Below are 25,411 nucleotides of genomic sequence, written 5' to 3' on the forward strand. Positions count from 1 at the left end.
ATTTACAATGACTTCATGCCTCTCTGGTCAGGTCTGGTAACAAAAGGCTGTGCAACGTGGGATACATTTATACTGATGACTGCTGACAGACTGCACACATCTCAGTCCACTTCCCAAAGGAGGTAACTGCTGCTTCCAAGCCAGGCACAAGACTAAGAACTGATACACAGCGAGTCTAAAACTAGGGAATGTAGATAGTTTTCCTCTCATACTCCTCAGCAGCACAGGAATTGTAAGAATTTTTAACAGTTACCAATAACTTTCAAATTACGTTGTCATATCTCGTATTTACAATAGGGTGTGCCATGCAGGACTCCCTAGGGAAGCACAGGGTAAGCTAGAGCCTTCTGCAAATTTTCTTTAATTGCAATGCTTAAACAGACATCACACAATTGGGACACATAACAAAACATACCTAAGTTATGATAACACCCCTAACAAGAAAATAAGCTTTTAAGGATGTATCTTCAACTGGACGTGAGTAGTGGGGATCAAGAAGGAAGGGACGTAGGCTGTATCTGAGCAAAACCACAGCATTTTTTCATTTCTCAAATACAGCTGCCTAAGTGCCATTTTCTCAGAAGTCTCCTTGGGGGAAACACGCTTTCATTAAAATGAACATTTTAGTAGCTGCTTACTTGCAGCATCATTTTATCATTATGTCCCCATAAAGGCAACCAACATTCATATATTACTGCCTGTAGGTTCACGTGCTCTTCTTCACAAAGAATTAAATGCAGCCATAAAATACTTACCTGCATAGGGGATACAGCAGCAGCTGGGGGCGTCTTCATGGGACTCGGGCTCAGAGGAGTGCGAGGAATTGTGGCAGCAGCAGGACTTGGAACTGGAAGAAACACAGCAAGGAAGCCATCAGGAGCACTGCCCCATTTTCAATGAACAAGCAGACTGGCTGCATGTAGCAAACTCTCTATCTGTGTTTACCTCTCCTAATTTTACAAGATTGCATCTTTAAAAATTTCAGGTAGCAACTGCCTGCAAAACCATTCAGAGGTATGCCATCACATTCACTCCTCCACAGTTACATTCATTTTCTGTACTGAATATCTCAGTCACTGTAAAAACATTTCTAAGTTTACTAAGAGGTGTACAGAGCTAAGGTATAGGATGCTATTAAGCTGGCAGATGTAAATGAGAGCATAACTAGTTCTCTGATCTCCAGATAATTGAAGACATGGCAGCAGGCTTCTGGATCTGCCAGTAAGACAACCTTTCTATCTGCTGTCTAGCTTTCAATTCAAGTCCCATAGCTAATGCAAACCTACTGTTGTGTAATACACTTTCTGAAATTTTGAATTAAACAAATACCAGGTTTAGGAACGTATGAGAACAGAAATACTGAGCTGGCAGGTTAGTCATCTAATTCCATAACACCATGGTTAGGCATAAATGCTGAAGAAGATAGATACCAGCTTAAAATAAAAGGTGAAAAAAGGTAGAAAGGCTTTGTTGTTTTACCAGACTAACTCTGGCAAGAGAGCACTTTCTTGAAGAACAGATTAAAAACCTTTTAAATTAACTCTATGAAAATCAAAAAATGTAAATATCTATGAAAAATAAGAACACAAACTGAAATTGAACCATTTACAGAATCATCAAGTAATACAGAAGAATCTCTATAATAAATTTTCAGGCATTGGGTATGGAGAAATAGATTTGTTGTGCACAGTACACTTATTACAATATTAATAATATAATCTACTTTTAGCCAAGCCTTTCTGCATCAAAAACTTAGTGACACTATCAAAAATGAAACTCAAGACCAAAAGGCTTGTGGCACATAAAATATTTCCTTCACCACTTCAAATGTAGTCAAAACCTAAAATCCATTTCCCATTTGAGGGTAATTATTTGGATTCCTTGTCCTCTGTAGATAAGCAGAATAACAGTGGCTGTTTTCACAACCAGAAAATTACAGTCCATTGTCTCAATAGTGAAACCCCTCTCATTTCAAAAGATATCTTTTATTTATTTCATAGTGAAACTGGTTGGAGGTTGTTTTTAACTTTCATTAGCACCGACTACAAGAACATAAGTTACGAAATGAAATACACTCAGTTCTAGCTATTGCACAGATTTAAGAATGCTTAATTCAGCATGTAAATTCACAGCTTAACAGAAAGGCTGAAGTCAGCTGTGCTTCCAGCTACAATTATGTCGTGTGAACTTATGTATTTCCAATACGAGACAGCACTGAATCAAAGTGTGTAACATACCAATCACTGGCAATTTGACAGAGAAGGAAAAATAAGGATAAAAAACGATGCTTGCCCTTAACCACTGGGAATAACCTGTCGTGCAATCTAATTTAGGTTGATTTGTTTCAGCTATCGCTTCTAAATCATGATGGCACAATAAAACAACTTATCTGTGAATTAGCTAAGCCATTAGAAGTATTCGTGTCCACACATCCAAAATCATAACTTGGCACTGGCTGCACAGTTACCTTGGGAGGCACTGTCAAAGGACTTGATGAGTGTTTTGACAGTCGGAGTTGGCTCCGAGGAGGTGGACGATCTGCGGCTCAGGCCCATTCCCTGTCTCAGAGCTGCCAAATCTCTCTCTACAGCATTCATGTAATTGTACACTCGCCCGCGTTCCTCTTCCTGCCTGAAATCAATATGCAGCCTGTTAAAGGCATTTAAAGCCACCTTAACATACAAAGTGTTAAAACAGGAACATAAATTTGAAGTCAAATTAAAATCTATAGAGAAAGAATTAGTCATTAACCCAGTTTTCTTTCCACTGTGATTTAGGAAAATATCATCCTACATTACCAATTTAAGTCAGCAAGAGAGCTTAAGCACCAGACAAAAAGTCTATCAAATCAATACTCCATTTAAGGCTTAATTTCTGTTGATTTCTGTTCCTTTCACATACACAAATACACACACATGCATATATGTATTGAAAACTTAAGGCTCAAAAATTTCACCATTTCACATGAAAATAATCAGCTGAGAAATAATTATGAGTGGAAAGAAAACAAGACAAGATATATGCAAAAGAAAGTTTCTTCTCATGTAAAACAACATCTGTATTTATCATAGCAAAAGCCCTGGCTTACTAAGGGAAGTACTCATGATGCACAAAAAAGTTGACACTGCTTATTTTCCATACTGAGGGTAGATAAATCAAGTCCAGACATTAACTGGGAAAAACCCTCTATGAGAAACAGGTTTATACCAAAGTGCCAAACTAAATATTCTTGGAGGAGGAATATATAAAAGAGAAATAACTTTTTCATCTCCGTTTACCTACATTACTCCTGAAAGCCTGCATAAGGCAAGTTGTTTACAGTGAAAGGAATAAGTTACAGCTTCCAGAGTCTCAATAACACATACTGGATTTTCAAAATCATATCTCCCCCCACAAAACAGACAATATTCCCATTGTCTCTTGCATACTTGCGTGACTTGATTTCCTCCAACTCTTTAGTGAGCTTCTCATTTTTTTCCTGAGCTTCATGTAATCTTCGCTTTAGGTCTCCTATCTCTTCCTGGGCCTCAGACTTTATATCATTTGCTATAACCACTGCAGTCTGGAGATCAGCTTGGAACTGACGCCATTCTGCTGACTCCTCCTATAAGCAAATAAAACGTTGAACTGAAAGCAGCAGCAAGAATTTTGATGAAAAAAAAAAAAAACAAAAAAAAGTTATGCATATTATTCATATTTTCCCCATGTTACTACAACAAACAATTTTCAGGAGTGATTCAGGCACTCACCACTGGTACTGTGCATAATCTAACTTACATTCAACAACTTTTGCTAGAAACAACCTGAGGGTCAAAGATTTCTTTCCTAGAAATTGAGAGAATGTTCATAGTATTGCAAATGTATGTATTAAACCATACATCAGCAGACACAGGAACATGTTCACCCAAGTCCAACAACACATTTCTGGAACACTGAGAGTTTTTCAGAATTAATCTTCAGTCTCTGTAAATTAGTAAATATATTTCCCCGTGATGCCTTGTTCTCGCCAGTAACTTTAATGGCATTACATTTAATCATATTACTTTTTCCATAATTTATTGTGCTTTTTGGTTTTCAACCTACCCGGAGTCTCCTGTGAAGATTCTTGATCTCTCTTTCCATGTCGTGCTTTTGGTCCTGAAGTTTTTTAACTGTATCTGGAAAAAAAATAAAATTCCCTGTAACACCGTAGTCAGGGCTCTATTTACTTAAGAAACAGTAACTGAAACAACCTATACATGTTTTTTAAAACTTACTCAGAGAACACTTCTGTATAATCAAAACCATCTGGAGAAAAATAGTATTATTAGAAATAATTTGACAGAAAAACTCAATAGGTACTTTCTGCTCTGTGATTGGTGGGGAACAGCAAAAATGAACAATTCCTGTCACAACATTAAAATGACAAAGCAGTAACAAAGAACAAATAAAAACAGCGTGTACTATTTTTATTCGGTAGGTGGGCAAATTAACATGAAAAGATCCTAACATGGGTATGTTCAACTGTAAGCTGCAACTACACTAAGCCTCCAGATCAATTTCCTCCTTTGCCACAAAGCAGCTGACAGCATGCTGCCGTGCCTTCAGTGGGGATAAACTTCCACTTGGGTCCACAAGAATTGTACATTCTTGTCTATCAAGCTACTATTTGGAGTAGAAACAAGCTACGTTTACAGCAAAGGGACAAACAGTCAATGCAATTGTGTTATGAAGGAGATGGTTCCTCGGTTCTGTCAGCAGCTGTACAAAAGGGTATGCAGGGTGATCAGCACCAGCTCCTACCACGGCGTCTGACAGGCTGGCTACAGCAATTATTATTCATTTGGTACTTTATTCAATACACAAGGACAGTGTGATTGATTACTCCATTCTTATAACTAAGCAACTAATGAAGAAGAACACAGCATAAAGCCTCTCATTAGCGTGTCCCTTCACTGATCCTGGACTGGAAGATGTCTCATTTCTATAGCATTGCGTATTTCCAAAAGGTAAAACTGATAGGCCAACTGATTAGCTGTGTTTTAGTTGAGGTTCATTGCTCCAAGTTCTGCTGGAAAGAAACACTGTCACTATGTATTGGCAATAACCTTTTCACTAAGGTTGAAGGTGCATGATACAGACATTCATGCAGATAAACTGATACCATAAGGTTTCAGGGGTCTCATTTCCCAGGATGAAACACTCTCCAAGATTCTGCCCTGGTTCTTAGGGCTCAGGAAAAACACTGAATCCATGGTTTGCTTCAAGTCAATGTTCTTCTACTACCACCTTCTCCGCAAGCAAGCCTATCACTTCAGTACTCCTTGTCTTCTGCTATATTGCTCTTCCTAACAATAACGATGAAGCTGTGGCAGACTAAGTGGAACACAGCATTTCAAAATGCATTTCAATTTAAATCAAATGCAACAATGACTAAGTACACATTTAAGCCCATTTATGCTGATATGTACGTTCAAAAGCCTCAGCTAAGCTCACAAGAACATTACAATTTTTCAGCCGTGGAATTCTTTCTGGTTTCTTCATCAGAAGAAATTCTTCAGTGTTGTGTCAACAGCTCCAATTCAAAGGCTTTAAAAGCCATAGCTGATTTCTGTACAAGGATGACATAATCCTCACTTGGTCTGAAACCATGATAACCTCTCAGGCTTGCAAAAGTTGAAACAGTAAAATTAGACAAATACTTCTGTATGAATCTCATTCTTACAAGACTGCACAATTCAAGATGCATCCAACTGATCTTTAAGCTTTGAAGACAACCTTAACAGAGCAAGCCACTCACATCACATGCTGCTGTGGTACTCAAGAAAAGTTCTCCCATTTTCAGCTTGTCTGTATATAAAACTTGCTTGAGATAAAGTCAGCACTGAAATGGTAGCTTCAAGTGAAAATTATACAAGTTGCTCCCACTCCCCACTGTTTTTTTCCTATAAAAATATGCTAAAAACCACCAGCAGCTAAAAAACAACAGCAGAACACTAACACAACACTGCAAATTAGGTACCTTTCAGCTGTGATGGCAAGTATAAAGAGCTTTTAGTAGCACTTTGAAATGAAATCGAGTGGGTAGTGGTCCTTTTAACAAGAGGTTCAAAGAATGTTTTTTAAAATAAAATTTGTTCTACTACTGAAAGCAAGCTGCAGTTCATCTAAAAATAACCACAAACCAGAAGCTATAAATGCACCCAGAGCTAAGGTTGTATAATGCCATTGTTTTGGGCTTTTGTGAGATATGAAACGCGCCATTAAGTTTTAGTATATTTATGCTTTGAAGTAAAACACAATGGTCTGAATATTCTGCAGTTACCATAAACAATACAGAGCACTTCACAGCAGTTGTTGGAAACAGTTACCCCTGCACAAACCTCAAATCCATCGAAGAGATTCAGAAAAAAAGAACTGAGAAGAACTTGAAACTTAGAGAGACTGAGATAAGGGATTTCCCCTTTTACAGCTCAAGTCCACTCTTCACATTGTGCCACCAACTGCAGGCCACAAAGCCAAGCAGTAACAACAGGCAGGAGGCAGCAGCTTCCGTGCAGCTGCTCTGTGGTACCTTTCCTCACTGCATCCTCGCTGCCTCCCCCAATCTTCTCTAAAATGCACAAATAATTAAAAACTAACGCTCAATTTATTTTTCCAACGTTATGTAGAAAAGGACGAAACATCATTCGTGAAAAGTGAGCTTGATAACTGCTGTCAAGGTCCTTTTGAAAATGAGATAATATTAAAAAGTAATTCTGACAGCCCTATAGTAGAAGTACTCACTCAATGTTCAAATCCCTACTCTTGTCCAAAATATGTACTGACAGAAATACTGATGGATGAAGAGAACTGATATGTTTAACACTCATACCTTGCAGTAAATGAATGTACAACAAGTATTTTCAGGCATCAGAACATCTGACAACCAACAAGCTAACCCACAAACATTAGTTTTCTGCAAATCACAATACAAAATTCTCCAAACCAATTCACCCGTTAACTGCACGGAAGAACAGAAGATTTATTTTTTCCCTCCCTTAGCAAAGATGATGACCGTGCCAGCTTGGCTGCCTGACTACTGAAGTCTGCCTGACGTGACACGAGAAAAGCAGAGCACAAACGCCACCTAGTGCAAGGCTCTGCTCCCCAGCACCTCTGTGTCAATGCTCAGCCTCTCACAGGCTGCTTCAGCTTGCTGTGCCTAGTGATATCGTGGAACTTTCGGGTTATTTCTGTATTTCTTTTCCCGATTCAGTCCAGAATCACTATGGCTAAGACTCCTTATCCCACTGGTGGCATGTTCAGGTGGCACTGACTGCAGGCCCTGCCACACCTGGGCTGACTGCAAGAGCATCCTGCATGCTTTTAATGCCATCGATATGACACTGGAATTCCACTGTCCTTATCTAAGAGATCACTGGTTTTTTTTTCAGGCACTCATATTCATATAATAACAGCTAAAATGTGATAACTTAATATTTCAATAGCCGTGAAACATGTTTCATTGTGTGATCCTTGAACTATTTCCTAGAATTAGGAAAGCCTGCAGTGAAGCATGCCCCAAGCAGTCAGGCCAGAGCATCACGTGATCCTACGTGACTCTTTAGGGCAATGGCTCATCAACACTGAATGCAAACTCATCAGCTCATAAATGCAGCATCTTCCTCCTAATTGTAAAGTCTCTCTTCTGTGATTTCATTAAGAGATAATTTTCTGCCATTTAACACCTGCCATTTATCTGTCGTCTCACTCACTCTCAATTAGCTAGCAAGTTTGTCATTAAGCAAGCTCTCACATTCTCTCAAATTCTCCCATACTTGACACTGGATAAACAAGAGGTTGCCATATTTTAAAAGCTAAGAAAAGAAAAAAAAGAAGCTTATATTGCTCTTTATTGCATTTAGTTACTTAGGCTAAAAAACCACTATTCCCCTGACTAGTGCTCACATAAACCTGCAACACATCTCCACATTTAAAAGCACAGTATTTGTCTGGTAGCAAAACAGATCTGACCACAAGTCTGATCAACATAAGAGAACTTAGTGGTAAGATGAACGTTTCTGTGACTTCACTACAAGTTATTAAAATTCTGTGTTACATGTGTGCACTCCCACAATTCTTCCTGTGCAATCCCTCCTTATGGTCGCTAGATGCCACTCTCCAGATGCTCGTTTCCTCCAGAAGTAACCACACCAAACAGCTCAGCTGACTTTTCAGAACTATTTCTGCAGAGATGAGTAACACACTACAGCAATTTTTGTTGAAAATCTCAGCACCAATAGAATTTTTTCCACCAGCACGTTCACCAGTTTAACTGTTACAGCAGGAACATTCTTACTTAATGTCTGTCAAAACGACACACCCTATTCCCAAGGCAAAAGCATCTAAAAATTAGAGCTGCCTTGTAATTAGGTATTACTAAATAAACACCTAAACAGTTATTTGACTGTATGAATGGACTTCAGTTAAGACAAAGAAAAAAAATGCAAGTAGAGAAGCATTCATCTTTCGCAGTGTTTGTTATAAAATGACTTCAGGAACAACATCAGAGCTGCTGCCCACACACCTGACCTCCCATTCCTGAATATGCTCCTTTGGTTTGAGAGCAGAAAGAGGAGGAAAAAGAATAAAAAGCTAGGCCAGTTTTGTAAAGTGAAACAGCAATTGTCTTGCTAGATAAGGAAACACTGCTTGGAGAAACTAAGCTGACACCCACACCTGAAAATACTGCTCTTCGACTGAATAAGCAGTTTCGATTACTTAAACCACTATCTTTCCTTGATAGCAGACCAATTTAAAATATTTGCTACAAACATTTTACTTACAGTGAAAAGGAATAATACTTTGGCTTTTCATTATCTTATTTAGAATAGTAGACATTTAAATTCCCTAAGTAGCACAGTGCAAATAACAGCCTTCAGAAGGTACAGCTGCCCAAGCTCTTGTTCAGATGGAGACTAATTGTAGAATTCCAGCCTGTGGTAGGAATGTCTGAGCAGGTCTCAGAGATCAGAGAGGGAACGTAGGCACAGACAGATAGGTGAGTGTACAGTAAATATGAATTTCATTACAGGCTCCAACCATTTCTTGTACAGTGAGTCAACAGAGGGAAGAAATTATCAGTTATTCACATTCTCAAGCTATCAGGTAAATCCTGGGATTCAGGCACTTGAAAAAGAGAGCATTATTTAAAAAATAAAAATAAAAAAAATCAATCATCCAGTTTACAAAATGCATAAGTAGCACACTACTATTAGGTCTATAATTACATGTTTTCCTACTTAAAAAAAAAAACAACCCTTGAAAACAGCATTATCAGATTTCAGATTTATTCTCAATTCACAGGTTTTGGTTCACACCAACTGACATTGGGACTGGAAATGAAAATCTGGCTTTTTTTTCCCTTAGCATTATAAGGGTGACTTGAACTCAGACAAATGAGAGACAAATGAGAATATTTTCACTGTTTCAGTGTTCTGCTTCACAGGTTCTTAAATTATCATTACCCTTCCACTAGCAACACATAACACTTACTCTCCAAATCAGATATGATGAGATTGTCATGAAGCTTCACAGCACGATGCTGCTCTACTTCATCCTCCAACTCGAAGATAGTTTCTTTCATGTCACTTCTCTCAGTTTCTTTCTCATCTAGCTCTGCCCGAAGTTTTTCTAGAGTCACATTAAGATCCTCTATTTGTTTCTTGGCTTCTTCTTGGAATACTCTGTATTCATCTTCAACCTGAAAAAGAAACACCACATGTCATAACTAAACTGAATTTCTTAAAGATACACCTCTAGTTTTCTAGCTAGCACACCTACAATGTATTTTTGGAACCATAGGAAAGGACATGGGCCAAGAAGTTAAACAAAAGCCTTTAAAATTGTACGTGCAACTATTTTTCTGTGCCAGAGTCAAGTTCTTTTCTCCCAGGCTGAACAAATGAGCTTCCCTCAGCTACTCCAGCAGCAGAATCCTGTACTCAGGAAAACAGTAAGAACCACACCACTGAGGTTTCAAGAGCAGCTGATGCAACTTAACATCTAGCTGCTATGGAAATGGGGGAAAACTCTTCATCCTTTCTCTATCCTGCCAAGAGAAGTCCGTTCTCTCTTGTGCATCGATATTAGTGCTTGCTGTTTCCTTAACCTAGAACCAAGATTCATATTTGTGCATGTGATGTGTCAGTGACTTGAAACAGTTCCCAGAAAAGTCTTAGAAGCTACTGATCTGCTTAATTGAAAAAAACACCCGACAGGGAAAGGAAAAGGCAGCAGACCTCTTTTCAGGAACAGCAAGACCCTTTTTTTCTGCCTCATGAAGCTGCAGCTTAAATAACAAGCTGAGATCAGAGGCTCTTTAACATTCACTCCCATGCCCAACAGCAAAAAACAAGGTCATGGCTTAGGGCGGGTCAGCACAGGCACCAATTTTAATCCACAAAATGCCCTGCTTTAAATTACCTGCTTCAGTATTTATTTATTTATCTTAATAGCACTACCCGACTTTAATTATTAAACTTTTATTTTAATTTTTTTAAATCTCTAATTAAGATTAATTCCAACTGGCTATTGATCTGCAATTAGCATATAGCTCAGACAACATATCTGACAAACTTTCTTATCAGGAAGACTTATCTTCAAATGGATAATGGCTAGGACATTTTTACTAGATAAGTTAGTTTCATTTAAGTCACAATAAGTGTTCTAGAACTACAACATTTGGATCCAAAACACAGTTAACACACAAGGTGCTCCTGGATGGATCATTAGCAAGAACCTTCGTATTTGCCATAGTTAATGATTTTAAATTTTTTTTTTTTTTTTAAATTTTCTTTTTTCACTCAAAACTAAAACCTTTAGCTAGCAAATTAAATTACATGGAATACCTCCCCTACGAGGACAGGCTGAGAGAGCAGGGGCTGCTCAGCCTCGAGAAGGGTAGGCTCCTGGGGGACTTGACAGCAGGTTTGCAAATGTTTTCAAGATATGTAAGAGGCATTAAGAAGGAAGGGGACAGCCTCTTTAGCAGGGACTGCTGTGATAGGACAAGGGGAGATGGTTTCAGACTAAAGGAGGGGAGATTTAGACTGGATATAAGGAAGAAGTTTTTCACAATATGGGTGGTGAGACACTGGCACAGGATACCCAGAGGAAGCAGAAGCCCCATTCTTGAAGATAATCAAGGTCAGTTTGGACCGGGCTCTGAGCACCTGACTAAGCTGCAGAAGTCCCTATTCACTGCAGGGAATTTTGACTAGATGACCTTACTTTGACCTTACTTACTAGATGACTGACCTCGAGTTGGGTCCCTTCCAACTCAAATGTCTTTCCTATAATTTTATGATTCTATGATATACTTCTTTAAAAAAGCCTGCAGCACTTTCATAACAAAACTGAAGAAATCCATTAATCTTAACTTTACCGCAATCCGATTAGCCTCGTAATTAATCCTTTATTTCTGAAAGAACTGCAATGACCAACAGTAAATGTCTTGAAATAGAAGTGATGTTAAAAACACAGCGAATGTAAACACTACCTTAGCAATGGCATCTTGCAATCGATTGGCATCATTGCGAGTGTGCGCCAGCTCCTCTTGCAGACTGCTGGCCAGTGTCTCTGCTTTTTCTTTATCCAGCCTGACACTTTCTAGCAAATCTTGTATATCTGATTTGTCTCCAGAGTTGTGTATCGAATACAACTCAGCCACTTTCTGCTTCTCGTGCTCTAACTGAGCTTTCAGCCTGTTCATCTCTATCTGGTCGCTGGCAACCGTGGCTTTGTACTCCTCTAAGGTCGATGCTATTGCTGTTTTGCTTTTCTGTTCTGACTCAATGATCCGTTCCATGTGGTGATTGCGTTCCTTCAATGCCCCTATCATTTCTTGGGCCTCCTTATTGTCTTGTTCTGCCATCTTCAAAGTGTTGCTCAAGTGCTGCTGAACACCTAAGAGCTGCTCCCGCTCAAACCGGGCGTTCTCTGCAAGGTCCATGTAACGCTGCTCCAACTCCATGTAGCGACCACTTTTCATATCTTCATCAATTACATAGGAAATATGGTGTTCATCTAAAAGAGATCGAAAATACTCTATCTGACGGCTGAAATGTTCCAACTTATCGCTTTGCTGGCACAAAGATTCCATCAGAATGACTTTTTCCTCTCCAAGTCTTTCGTTCTCGCTGTTTAGCTCTTGCGTTATTTGCTGCAGATCTGCAAGCTCTTGAAGCGTGGCCTGGAGCTCTTCTGCTGTGCTGTGCTGGTTCTCTTCCATCTGATGTATCCGCTCTGTCAGACAAGCTACGGACACTTCGCTCGCATTGCCACTGCTTCCTTTTCTAGATCTTTCTATACTTGGTACGCCTTCAGACTCTGAAGATGATGGAGCATCTAAAGCATCATCACTCGATGTCAGTGGCTGATAAACTTCACTGCACTCGCTATCTAAATTATCCATGGAGTTACTATGCTGGTTGTCCATCAAAGTGTGTTCATCCTGACTTAGCAAATCTTCCATTGATCCAGGAGCAGAACCTTCTACAGAAGATGTCAGAGTACCGCCGCCATCACTGTGGTTGCCAGCTGTAATCTCCGGACTCAAAGACTGATAGCCAAAGAGTTTCTCAGAGTTGTCCAGCCTTTGTTCCAAAGAGAAGCCTAATGCATTTAGTCTGTCTTTTAACATTCGGTTCTCATTCTTCAGCTGGTTGAGCTCTTCTCGGATGGCAGTGTTTTGTTCCTGTAACTGTAGCAACGTAGACTCTACATCAGTCGGCTGATGGACAACAATGGCCTCTTTTTCTTCAGATTTTTCATCACCTTCAACTTGGTCTTCATTAAGTCCCAACTGAGCACGCATGTCCCTTAGTTCATTTCTCAGATGCAAGATTTCCACATCTTTAGTTTTTGCTAACGTCAGAAGATCATTCACCTTTGCTTCCAATGCAGCTTTGTCACTGATCTGATTGTCTGATTTGGACTTGCTCATCCGAATATCCGATTCCGGATTGGTGCGACTGCGGGAACGTTTTGCCAGTACTGTATCACTGCTGCCCTGTCCAGCCACAGGCAGTTTTTTACTCTGGCTTAAGCGGGAACGATCACGTATTCTCTCCCTAGAAGAGCTCGATTCTTTAGTTCCAGATGAAGTGCTACGCTTAGCTGTGGAACCTGTGTGGTTTTTGAAAGTTAGGAATACTCATTTAAAATACAGCACTTGTAATGTAAGACTGTGTATTTTTTAGCCATACAATGGTTGATTTTCTAAAGTATGCTGGCAAACACATCCCATAATATAAATTTACAGTTAATGTTTAAATAAACCTACTTATGAGGTAAAGCAGTTGTATTTTATTTGATGTATGCTTTTCAACTGCTATATTGCTGCAGTATTTTGAACCTCAAATCTTAGTTTAACCGTAACATTTACACATTTCTTTTTTTCTGTCTTTAAAAGCTTCTGACAAAATGTACAAATATGATTGCAGCGCTTTCCTGCAAGTTCAAATTTCACTCTTTTCAGTAGATTTGAATGCAAGCATTTAAGTGATGAATTGTGTATTACGATTAATAAAATATTAGGGTACTTTCTACTCTATTTTCATCACATTTCATACAGGCATAGATGAATTATTGCTATATTATTCCCAGATGATTTACAGCTTTGCAAGCATTACTGAATCCAAAACACAGTGACTAAGGTATTTTCATCTGTATTGAGAGCACATTAAATAATTCCACTTTTCTGAACAGTTTATGAAAGCTCTCTTACTTCTCTACTAAAAAAAACACATTGACTGTAACACACAATCACATCTTAAAGTTTTAATATTTGCAGCTTGAATCTTCTAAAGACAAATTAAACCATAACCCTCCAGATTAACTACATGATCTAGTACTATATAGTACTTACATAAGCAGTACTACTAAAAGGAGCAGCCGCCAAAGAGGCAATTACAATATTACAAAATATGTAAAGAGGATCAAGGCCAAAGCACAGAAGACAGTTTATTTGACCGTGATCTTACCAACCACTTCCTAAGGAGGTCTGCATCCACACTACATGGTAGGAAAAAAAATTCTACCCAATTATTGTCTTCAAGAACCAGTATATCCATCTACCTGCAACAGTTTTAGGTTTATTTTCCAAAGTGTTCATGGTTGTCCCTGTAGCTGAAGACACTGTTGATGCACACGTGCTCTTCTTTGCCTTGACACCGTTGGTCATTGTCACTCCACTGCCACTGGCCATCCCTGCTAAGAGGTCATCGTTGCTCTTAGTCTGAAAGAAAAGTAAGATGCAGCTTACAGACAGCTGGCTGACAAGTTTGCATAGCCAACATTTCTTCTGTGAAGGATTCCATCAGTTTAACAAGTACACATTTGACCAGTCTTATGTCTGTGCAAGTATGCTGAAGAGTAACTGCACTGCACCATGCAGAGCAGGTGAGTTGAAACTGAACTTCAACTACTTACACACAACTGACCATAGAAACCAAGTCCCCTCTCGCCCAAGAGAGAGGAAATAATCAACTTTTCAATACTTAAATTGGAAAAAAAAAAAAAAAAAGAAAAGAAATCACAGGGAAGTGTGAAAAAAAGAAATTACAATGAAGTGTAATTTTTCTCAATTTTGACAGAAAGGTTCCCCAAGTATAAAAATAAACCAACAAATACTAGGAAGTTTGCCTAGTGTGCTTCAAGAGAACACGATCAAGCATTTTCTGTTGGACAAATTCTCAACAAAAATGAAAGCTAACAACAATAAAAATCAATCCAAGATAAATAAAATACCATTTCTAGCTCAAAATGCTAAGCCACAAACCACTAGAGACAGTAGCAAGAAGGGGGAAAAAAGCCACCCTCACCATATATCCCTGCCTTGTTTTCATGCTCCTTCCTAGGCAATCTCACAGACAGGACATTTGTTTCATGTACTTTTCGTCTGACCTCTTAACATCATTCCTGAAGCGACTGTTAGACACAACAGCTGCCTGGAATGTGACAAGTGTAAGTACAAGGATCTCAAGAGCCAGATTCCCAAATAGAGAATGCATCTTCCAGAGTAAAGCAACATCTAAAAATACCAAGTACCCAAGTACAAATTGGCAGACAGCACCACTCTTTAAAATGCAATTTGCCAAATGGAGAAACAATCATAATAGGCTAAACATTCTTCCTATTATAAGGACCAAAAAAAAAAAATCAAAAAAATTAACAGCATTCCCTGAGTAATTGTATTATTCAATTAGATAACACATTTGAAGTCTCAACCAGCATTCCTGCTAAAAGGTCCCAGCCAGGAGTTCTGCATCACGACTTAAAATTCTGCAGATTTGTAACCTCTGTATCACATACATATCCATGTTAAATAGTGTTAGCCAGACACAATGATTTTACACATTGAGAATGAATTTACACATGCTTAGTTAAAACCAGTGTTCCATCTCACTCTATTACATAGTTTCTTTTTGGAGCTGAGAATTTGACAATAGCTAGCAACATTGATAACAGTGATTCTGCCGAGTCTGACATCAGTCAGACAGACTATTAGCTCTTGGCATTTGTACCTTGCTAAGAGAGCAGAGAAATTAGATTCAGCTTTCAAACACTTGTAGCACGTGTTATCAAGCCAAATAGGTCAAGACGTGACTCAGCTTGAAGAAAGAGAACTATGTTAAATGCAGGCTTTCTGACATTAGTCATCTCCAGCCCTCTGCTGAACAAAGGAATTTCAGCCAGCCCTTCTCCCTCTGACTTACCCGTGCCCTATTCCCAGGGGAGGTTGGAAGGCACTTCCTCCTCTGCAGCCAATTAGTAAACAGTTTAGAGAAACTGTAACACTACACTATTGGCAGGAAAAACTATTTAGCAAAGCTTTGGAAAAATTACAAACCAGCAGTTCTCTTCTAAATGCTCCCTAATAGCAACCACTCTTGACTTGAAAAATCAAAGTATTTTTACAGTATCTATTTTTATTGGAACTGAAATTAATATCGTATGTTTATTAAACAGTTTTCTCAAGGAAAAAGTTTCTCCCATTTACTGGAGATGTTGCATCCCTGCTTAGCAAAAAAAACCCTTCTTTAAAAACTGAAAGATTAGAAAACCAAATAATTGGAAGTGCCAATGCAATACAATTCACATTCCATTTTCCCCCACAACTTTATTTCTTTCAGTGCAATGAAACTTGAACGATCACCTCTATAATTCATTTCCCATTAGTTTCCCAATATGCATGTCCTATTTACTGCACCTCATTCAAATCCTTTTTTTATCTATCTACATAATTACTCCTACGTGGGATTTTCTTTGATGCTCACTGCTGCTGCACCGAAGTACTTCAAATACTAAACTTCATAACAATCTGTAATTAAGTTATTGCATTTTGCAAACCGATTGCTGAAGCCCAGACACAGGAATCCTGAAGATACTTTCTAAGTTTTGATTTTCAAATGTTAGGGCCTACTCTGACTTTTCAGAGGCGCTGGATTTTTGCAATTTATTTGCATCAAGTACAGCTGCTGTCTAATTACAGCTGTGATTGTTAACACAACTGAAAGCTCATTGGCTGAAGAAGTTCTTATCTTAAAAAAAGGGACACAATCCTGTTTGCACAAAATATTTTTTGACAGATTAGAAAGTAGAGGTGGGTGGCTGTTGTAATAACGTGTGTGTGCAGGTGGGAAAGTGGTGGATGTTTACCAAAGTCCGGAGTGCAGTGGGAACCAAAAACCTTATGAGAAAGGTCACCTGAAAGAATTTCTGAAAGAGTTGGTCAATATCACACAGGCATCCTGCAGCAGACAGAAACAGCATTCAGCTGCACTGAAGGGTGGGTCTCCCATTTTCTTCCTGCACTCATTGTCTAAACACTTGGAACAAGACAAAACCACAGAACAATGCGTGGTTAAAGACCCCCCACCTCTCACCTCAAGCAAAGCACCACCCTACAGCTCGTCATGAAGGAGATAGAAAAAAAATGTGCTAGAATTAGAAAGCCATTTTTACTTGCACTACTGATTAAGTAATGTGCCTGTGCATTTCTATTCCTTAATATCTGCCTTTCGTTCAACAACCAACCCAAAGGTTTTCATATCTGTATGCACACTTATTTTGAGGTCTGCATAAGTCAGTAAACTGCTGCAATTAAATCTCATGCCAGTCATGCTTTGCTTTGTTTTCAAGGAATACTAGATAAAACTTACCAAATGCACACAAATTTACCACGTCTGCAGACTACTTTAAGGAAGGCAATACGCTGAAAGCTTAATTGGTAAGATCAAATATAGGACCACACAAAATAAATTGCTGGTATTTCTTTCAAGTCAGAAATCATACAGGTGATTTCACAGCAATCATAAGTCCAAAAATACAAGCAACTAACTTTTTGAGTATGGAACACTCAGAGAAAATTAAATAAGAAAAAGTCATTAAGTCACACAGCTGGCAAAGCAGCAGCTTGACAAGGAGGAGACACCCAACTGCATGAGTAAGCCTGGTTGTAACATAAAGCTGAGATAAATCACAGTAATTATAGGGAAATTTTTCATTGTACCTCAAACAGACGATCGTCAAATTCTAATCCAACACCCAAACATAGCCAGAAGTGTTACTAAAGTAAGAAGTAAAATTGTGAAAGCAGACTGGGTCAGATTTCTTCAGTGTTAGATCATCCTCCTCCTTTACCTCACTGAGAGGTATCGCCTCAGAAACTTGATCAGTAAACTACAAAAGGGTTTTGTTTCTGTATTCTTTGAGAGGTTTCTGGAAATGCAAAATGAGAAGTGTCAACAACCATCAAAAGATTATTTCAAGTTAAGAAAATGGAGTGGTGGGAGTAGAAGGGGCACACAGGGAGAAAAATCTATGTGAATGCCAGTTTGGCAGTTCAATGCAGAAGTAGTAACTGTTATTCCATAACAGAGAAAAAAGAGTGAAAGACAGACTTTGGCAAATCTGCAAAGTTATTACAAAACAGCTTCAGCTACTACAGTTTCTTAATTCTACATCTTGCCAGGTACATATACAGTCTATCTGGCTGCCTGTAGGCAGCACAGATTCAGGTCCCAGCTGCACACAGCAGCCCTTATTCTCAGCATGCTCCTCTGCTCCAGGGCAGCTGCAGAAATGCTACAGCTCCTCACACTGGGCAGCAGGAGGGGAGCCCAGCCACATCTCCACCAGAACAGGGAGGCAGAGCAGGCAGGCTCAGAACATCAGTCCAGCCTTGACATGATCTCAGGTCAAAAATTCTGCACCAGCACAACTTGCTAAGTCCTATTTCTTGGTTGTTGAAAAGCCTATGATCCTCAATCTGGAAACATACGAGAGAACCTCTACCTCTGAACTTCTTTTAGGAGCAAGAATCAACCTGTGCATGTTCAGCTCAAGCAATAGTTCACACAAAGGAAAGGTCAAAACAGCCAGTAGAATGCAGCTGCACTGACCTGACACGGATCACCAATGTCAAAAAGTTTCTCATGTCAGGTACCTCATTAGTTCTTGTTTCAGAATGGTGCATAGCTCTCTTCAAATCCCATCAGTCACTGACACACCATTCAAGCATAACACATGACACTACTAATAACACTCATTCCAATGCAACTTTCACTTCACTCCTTTGCAGAACAACCAAGTTCTGCAAAGTATGCTGCCTTCCATCCCACCACAAACTGCAGTGTGAAAATACAGCACGAACACCACACAAGACCCTTCACTCTGCCCAGTGCTGCATAACCACCTCAATTCCCTTCAGTTCCCCACGTAACAAAATCTAGTTGCACTGAAAACGCGTTGTAAAATACTTTACTTCTAAAGCTTTCTTGTCAAAAATTGAAAGAGTCAGAAATTTGTAGTAGCTGTTACCTTCAAAAGGGATGCTGATGTCCCGGGTTTGGAGAGTTTTGTTACTGCAGACAGTGAGGAGCCGCTCTCCGGTTTGGTTTTTTCAGTTGTTTGAGTCTTATTTACTCCAGGCACTTTGGGCACTGAGCCAACACTCCTGCTTGCTTTCTTCATTCTGGGCTGTCTGTTTATGATGCATTTACAAACAAATCTGCAAACAGAAAGAAGACTTCAGCACGAAGTACAAATGAAATGCAGCATATTTTTGTAACACTCTATCTAAGAGAGGAAGTCAAGAATAGCACTAAGAACCACAAACCAGAGCCAAACAGCATATATATGGAACTGACTTACAGGTTTTATGCTTTATAAAAGGATTTTTTTTTTTTTAACCATGAGTTCTCCTCCAGCTCCACTCCAAGTTTTATTTTTTCCAGTTTCCTTTCCACAAATGGCACTGAACCAAAGATACTTTAGATGTGACCCACGCTACTGAGTTTGCTTGTTAGCTAGCAAAAGAAAGGCTTATTAGGGCTGCAGTGTTCTTTACTTCTGACTGTGGGAAAGAAAATACCGTGGGAGCATGAAGGCAACAGGCTGACTCCCAACAACAGCGGATCTGAGAAAAGATTAGCTTGGTAACTGAAGTACTAAAGTGTATCAGCAGTTGCAAAGAAAATGGGCTTTTTTATAACAAGTCAGAGAAGATGAAAAATTCTTATTCCTTGAAACCAGTTATTATTGAAAGTCAAATTAATAAAGATGTGGGATTTCAAGTGTCTTGAATTTAAGGTTTCATATTGTCACATGATTATGATGACTGTCTCCAAGAAGTAAGCCAGCACGCCCTGCCACGGGATGCCTGAGCACCTCCTCACCTTCCAGCTCCCTCCAACAGCAGACAGATGTCAGACCTGTGGCCCAGCCACGGAAAACCAAGCTGACTTCGCACAAACATGGAGCAGCTGCAGCAGACAGCCACATTGCCAATTCCAGCAGACAGCCACAGGAAAGGCAGAAGAGCTGACAACTTGGTGCAGGGACACAAGAAGGACCGGACACGTCGTGCTCATCCTCTCTCTTACTGAAGCAGGACAGCTGGCAGCTGCCTTCCTCACTCTGCTTGAGCCAGCAGACAGAGAATGGAGCAGGAGGAGACAACACCCCTTTCAACCTCCCAGGCCAGATGGAGTGAGTGCTCTGCTCCACCTGAGCTCAATATCTCACAGCCAGTTAGAAACACAAAGCCCATCGAAGTCTCCCCATCTCTTCCAAAGCAAAAAGCTTTGGAGGCACAAAAAGCAGATGGGCAACCGAGTGCACGAGAAGTGCCACACACAAACACAGCAGTCAGAAGCAGTGTGTTTGTTACACTACCAAAATGACACTGAACACCGAACACATACTCCTCCAGCCCAGCACCACTTCTGCACACGAGCAGATTCCAACTCTGACCTCCCTCAAAGTCAGTAAAACTCCCAAAGCTTTACATCTTCAGATCCCTCAGCGCCATTAACACAAAGTCTCATTTTAAGACACTGAAAATATTTGTTTATAGCTTCCAGACTCTTGAACTCTGACATGAACAGACACAGAAAACTTTGTCCACTGCTGCAGTTTCCCCCATCAGAATGTCAGCAATGCAGCAGTGCTGCCATGCTGCTACCAGGAACCAGAACGCCCGCGCAGAGCAATACATCACCGAGGGATCATCTGAAATGGGACACTCCTAAGAAAAACACAGCAAAGCCCAAACCAGAAAAGCCCCAGCCAGAGAAGCCCCATGAAGGTGAAGTGCTTGCTGTACACCAACACCTCCCCAGAAGGCGATGTTTATAGGCAGGACCACGCTGCCATGCTCACACTTCTTGCCTTTTCCATGTTTGTGAGTCAAACACTTCCACGTGCTATTGATCTTATTCCACTGAAAATCAGAACTGAAAAGAACAAAGAGGACAGAAAGCGTGAAGAGAAAATAGTGCAAAACTGGCTCCATTACAAACGATTGTAATGTCCTATTGATCACATAAAAAGTTACCCAAAGCACACTGGAGAAACAATAAAACCTCTTTTCTTGCAACGTCTGCTTCAACAGCAGTGATTTCAATAAGTGAAAATAAAGTAAGCTGTGTGATTTTAACGTACAACACAACGTAATTCAGGTAAGAGCTAAAATAACATTTCATCATGGTTTTAAAGAGCGAACACTCCATACAGGACTGCAGTTCATAACTTACCCCAGGGAGAAAGAAGTTACCAAAGCCTTCCCTCCCCTGACACACTCCCTCCAACCTCAGAAAACCCAAAGCAAAGAGCAGAGAGGAGCTCAGCACTACCAGCAGAACACAGCCTGCATCCCCCCGCCCCCCAGCTGCTCCTGGGAGTGCCCCCAGCACACAGCCAACAGAGCACCGACCCACCAGCGGGACACGAGGCATTACTGCAGCCATTTGATTAACGCCAGCATTACAGTATCAATTATAGCATTAATCAGGATGGAAAAATGCCCAAATGGGCCCCAGCTATCAGATAGAAAGCCCGCATTCCTGACATGCAAGGCAAGTGCTGCCTCCAACCTGTATCCTCTTCCAGATCTCTCTCTCTCAGCAGCACACATGGCACAGGACACAAATGCAGATCCAGCCGGGATGCAGCTCTGGCAGTGTGTGGCACCAACCCAGTGCTCTGTGCAGCTGCAAACACGGCACCATAAATAATAATTTGAAGGCTCTCTGCCCAATAGCACTGCTGCTCCTGAGGCTGATGCACCCAGCCTGGTGCTGGGCAGCTCTCGCAGAGCTGCCCCTGTGTGTACCCACAGCTTTTAGAGACCTGAGTGCTGCGAGCAAGGCTGATTTCTTACCTTTCTTCATATGCTTCTTTATGCAAATCTTGCTGTCACAGAGGTAAGGCTTAATTAGAACACAAAGCAGTTTCCTGAGCCTGTAAGGCAAGAGGGCACCCAGCAGCAAACAAGGCACCAGCTGTCTGCTGCTTGCTGAAGATACCTCATCGAGGAGTACGTTGTTTCACCTATTAACTTTTTCCAATAAAATGTGGTAAATAGTATCAGAATGCCTCTCAAGAGTTACTCAAAAGAAAAGAGATGTAATCCCTCAGGTCTGAGGACACTGAGCCTTTTTGGAAGCACTGATGAACAAAGCAGATGCCCAGAATGCAGAAGGAAATGGCTATCTTCAAACCGAGCCCTGCACTCGGTACGCTCACTCTCTGTGTACAAATTCCTTGGATTTGATGTACACAGGCTGATGACTTCTGCCCAAACAAGCAGGGAATGACATTTTTAGGCCACAAAGACAGTCCCAAAAGGCGGAAAAGCAAAGGAAAGATTATGCAATACAACCCCTCCAGCCTCCTGTAAAAAATGCATCAGAATGTCTTCAAGTCTCTGCAGGCAAGAGAGCATAACTACCACCAACTCCACGTCCGGAACATGAAATAAGCTACCAGGGCAGAGGCACATAGCATACACTGCTCACACCCCCGGCCCACAAAGCTGCAAAGCACAGCAGTCAGATGGAGGCATGTTCTGAACAGATCAACACTGCTCAGCGTGACTTCAGTGCTTTGATTCGCAGCATTTGGGAGAAGTCAAAAGAGTAAAAGCAATTCCAGGAATTACTGAGAAAGTAACACAAAACCATAAAGCAAACGCGGAGCTCAGCAAATCCATCTCTCCTGCCCACCCACACATCAGCTGGTACGTGCTGTTCCCCAACCTATGGGCTGCATTCAGACCCAAAGGAGCCCCAGCGAGGGGCAAACATGAGATGAAAGGCACTTCACAGCTCCTACAGGACATCTCCTGGGGAGGGCGATGAACAGCCCATGGGACCCCAAATGGCACACAGTGGGCAGAGCGGGGCTGCCTGCAAACCACCACTGCTGCACTGAAAGGCCGACAGCCAAAGCCAAGTTCCAGTGAGACAAGTGAGCAGTGCTGTTAAGGCAGCATTGATATTGCTATTTTTCTTTTGAAACCAAAGGGAAGAAAGAAGAGAGCTTTGGGTGAGAAGCGGCCGTTGTGCACCTCCATTCCTCTGCTCCTTGTTTGGAAAAACTGCAGAGCTGTAAGTGCTGTGAGCAACGTGCGACCGTTGCAGTGCTTCACATTCCAGACAAGTGACAGGAGCAGCTACAGAGCTCCTAACTAACAGGCCATGCACTAAAAAAGCCTTTTCATAACAAAATTAAATAACGCCTTGTTTCCAAGCTCCTACCTTAAACAGACGTTATTTCAAACCACTGCTGAGGACAGAAGAAAACAAGCATCCATCAGACGGGCTCCGCTGCCCCTCCCAGCACAGACTGTGAGCAGCACCTGGGGAAGCTCTTCTGGCAGCTCTGCCAAGCAGAACGACAGCCCCAGGAACGGTGACCCCAGCAGCCCCTGGGCAGCTGTGCCAGTGCATCACTGCTCCCTCAGAGAAGAAACTGTTCCCAGTACCCGACCTGAACCCATCCTGGTGCACCATGAGCCCATCACCTCTCATCCTACTGCTGTTCCCCAGGAGCAGAGGCTGATCCCCACCTCACCACCACCTCCTTTCAGAGAGTGATATGGTCACCCTTCAGCCTCCTCTCCTCCATTCTGCACCTCATAGTAAAATTCACACTTGCATCCAAACTTTAAACTACACACACACACACGATACAGTACAGACCTATTTCCTGGATTGTCATTACAACTCTGTGTCAGACTTAAAAGGTTTAAGCAGACTTGGCAGAAGTATCCATCTTCTCTACAAAGCTCTCAGGTTAGTACTGCATTAGAACAGAAGCACTGTGTTGGCACTGCAGGCTTTCTGGGTTAAAAATAAAAGCAAAATTATTACACCACAGCCAGAGGACTGGCTGCCTTAAATTGCAATCAGCTAGTGATAGGTGGTAGGTAGCCCTGTGATCCCATCATCACCCACCAGCTATCTCAGGGAGCTCTGAAGTAACTTATTGCACAAACCAATTACCCTCCAGCTACAAAGGTGTATTTAGAATCACGTAACCTTAAGCACATATTCTATTATTTAACTCACACTTAGGTTGCCCTGTGGAGATTCTCCTTCTGCAGCCAGGGAAGCACTTGCACAAAGAGCAACATGCTATCTGAAGAGCAGGGGACTTGGCAGGACAGCTTCCTTCCCTTTCAGCTCAGCAGTAACACCTCACGGCACTCCTATACCCAGGACAGAGTGCAGCAGTGGCCTCTTCCCTGTCTCCACTCACCTCTGCCAGCTGAACTCTGCTACCAGCAGCTGCACTAAGCCTGTAGCAGCATGAGACTAACAGGGAGAGGAATGAGGTCGGTGTGCTGGCTCCCATTAGAAGAAGGGGGACAGAGAATGCTTATAGACAAGCACTGTGCTGCCTGAGGAGCCAGAGCAGTGCTTTCCAGCACAAGTATGTACAGGCCAAATCTGTAAGTGAATAAATTCGCCCGAATCGAGCATTCATCCAGAATACTCTATCAGATCATCAATTTGTGCAAAATCCCCAAGGCCTGCTTCCTGTTTGCAGCTTGTTTCCAACTATCAATCTGTTCTTATCAGATGCTGATTCATGCATCCTCAACTTGAGGACTAAAGCTGCCTGCATTTCTGCTGCTGAGAGACAGCTAGGTGCTCACCATGCCCATTCCATGGCTGACCTGGCCCGGCAGCATTCCTGAAGGGCTGCACCACCACTTGAAGCCATCCCAGCCCCAGGGCTCACACCTGGATTTCCAGCACGGGATGTCCAGGTTCTGGTCACAGCTGGGCCGAGCGAATGGCACGGGTGGGAATAGCCCATCTGTAAACCAGTCCTGCTGGGGCTGGGGGAGGGAAATGCCTTCTGGGGATTGCTTAAGCCAGTTGTGAAAATCATTTAATTGTACCCTGCCACCAAAAGAGACAGTCCCACCCCTTCCTCTGTCCTCTCCCTTGTTTCAGTTCTAGAGATCGTAGCTCGTTTTCTGATGAGTTAGTTTTTTTCATCAGATCAGGGCTGATCTGACTCACCTCATAATTACCAGGCATTACGCAGAGCAGCAGGCCACGGAACCGGGAATGAGAGGAAGGCTCCCCCCGTGGGGCACGGCTCACACCAGCCTGAGCTCAGAGCGAGACCACACGGCAGAGCTGTCACCCTGCTGGGAGCAGCCCCATCACCACCACTCTGCAGGGCCACATCAGCTGGGTGAGGAAACCCATGAGTTCTGTGAGCAATCCAAAGACAGAACACAGAGGCTGCTAGCAGGGCTGAAGGTCAGCTCTGTATGGGTATGAGCCCTGTGCTCTGAGCCACCTTCTCCTTGTCTCTGAAACCTGACAACTGCACACTCATGACTTGGTTTTAAAACCTTCAGGCTTGGCAGACGGAGACGAGACAGAACTGCATGCAAATCCTTCCTAAACACCATGCTAGCACCAGGGACATTTACCTGCCTGAATGCGAGCTTGCAGATATGCATTTGACTCACACAGTATTGCTGGGGATACTATGGAGCCTCTCATGGCTAACTGGAAAGAGCCAAGCTGTAACAGATCGCTCCTTCAGCTGTGTCCCTGTCAGCCCCAGGGCTGCAGCA

General features: G+C 41.5%; 1 protein-coding gene across 1 annotated transcript in view; it reads right to left on the reverse strand.

The window, feature by feature from the left end:
* The window catches only part of SPECC1L (sperm antigen with calponin homology and coiled-coil domains 1 like), a 59,757-nt gene that overhangs the window by 31,513 nt on the left and 2,833 nt on the right, over positions 1–25,411 (reverse strand). Inside the window, exons 2-9 of the mRNA XM_085238209.1 lie at positions 18,847–19,036; positions 14,101–14,260; positions 11,522–13,149; positions 9,517–9,724; positions 4,084–4,157; positions 3,429–3,604; positions 2,468–2,631; positions 756–847 (exon numbers count right to left, since the gene is read on the reverse strand). Of these exons, the coding sequence (XP_085094335.1) occupies positions 756–847; positions 2,468–2,631; positions 3,429–3,604; positions 4,084–4,157; positions 9,517–9,724; positions 11,522–13,149; positions 14,101–14,260; positions 18,847–18,999 (2,655 nt within the window). The 5' untranslated portion in view covers positions 19,000–19,036. The remainder of the gene's footprint in view (positions 1–755; positions 848–2,467; positions 2,632–3,428; positions 3,605–4,083; positions 4,158–9,516; positions 9,725–11,521; positions 13,150–14,100; positions 14,261–18,846; positions 19,037–25,411) is intronic.

This window comes from Meleagris gallopavo, chromosome 17, assembly GCF_905368555.1.
Source record: "Meleagris gallopavo chromosome 17, MGAL_WU_HG_1.1, whole genome shotgun sequence".
NCBI lineage: Eukaryota > Metazoa > Chordata > Aves > Galliformes > Phasianidae > Meleagris > Meleagris gallopavo.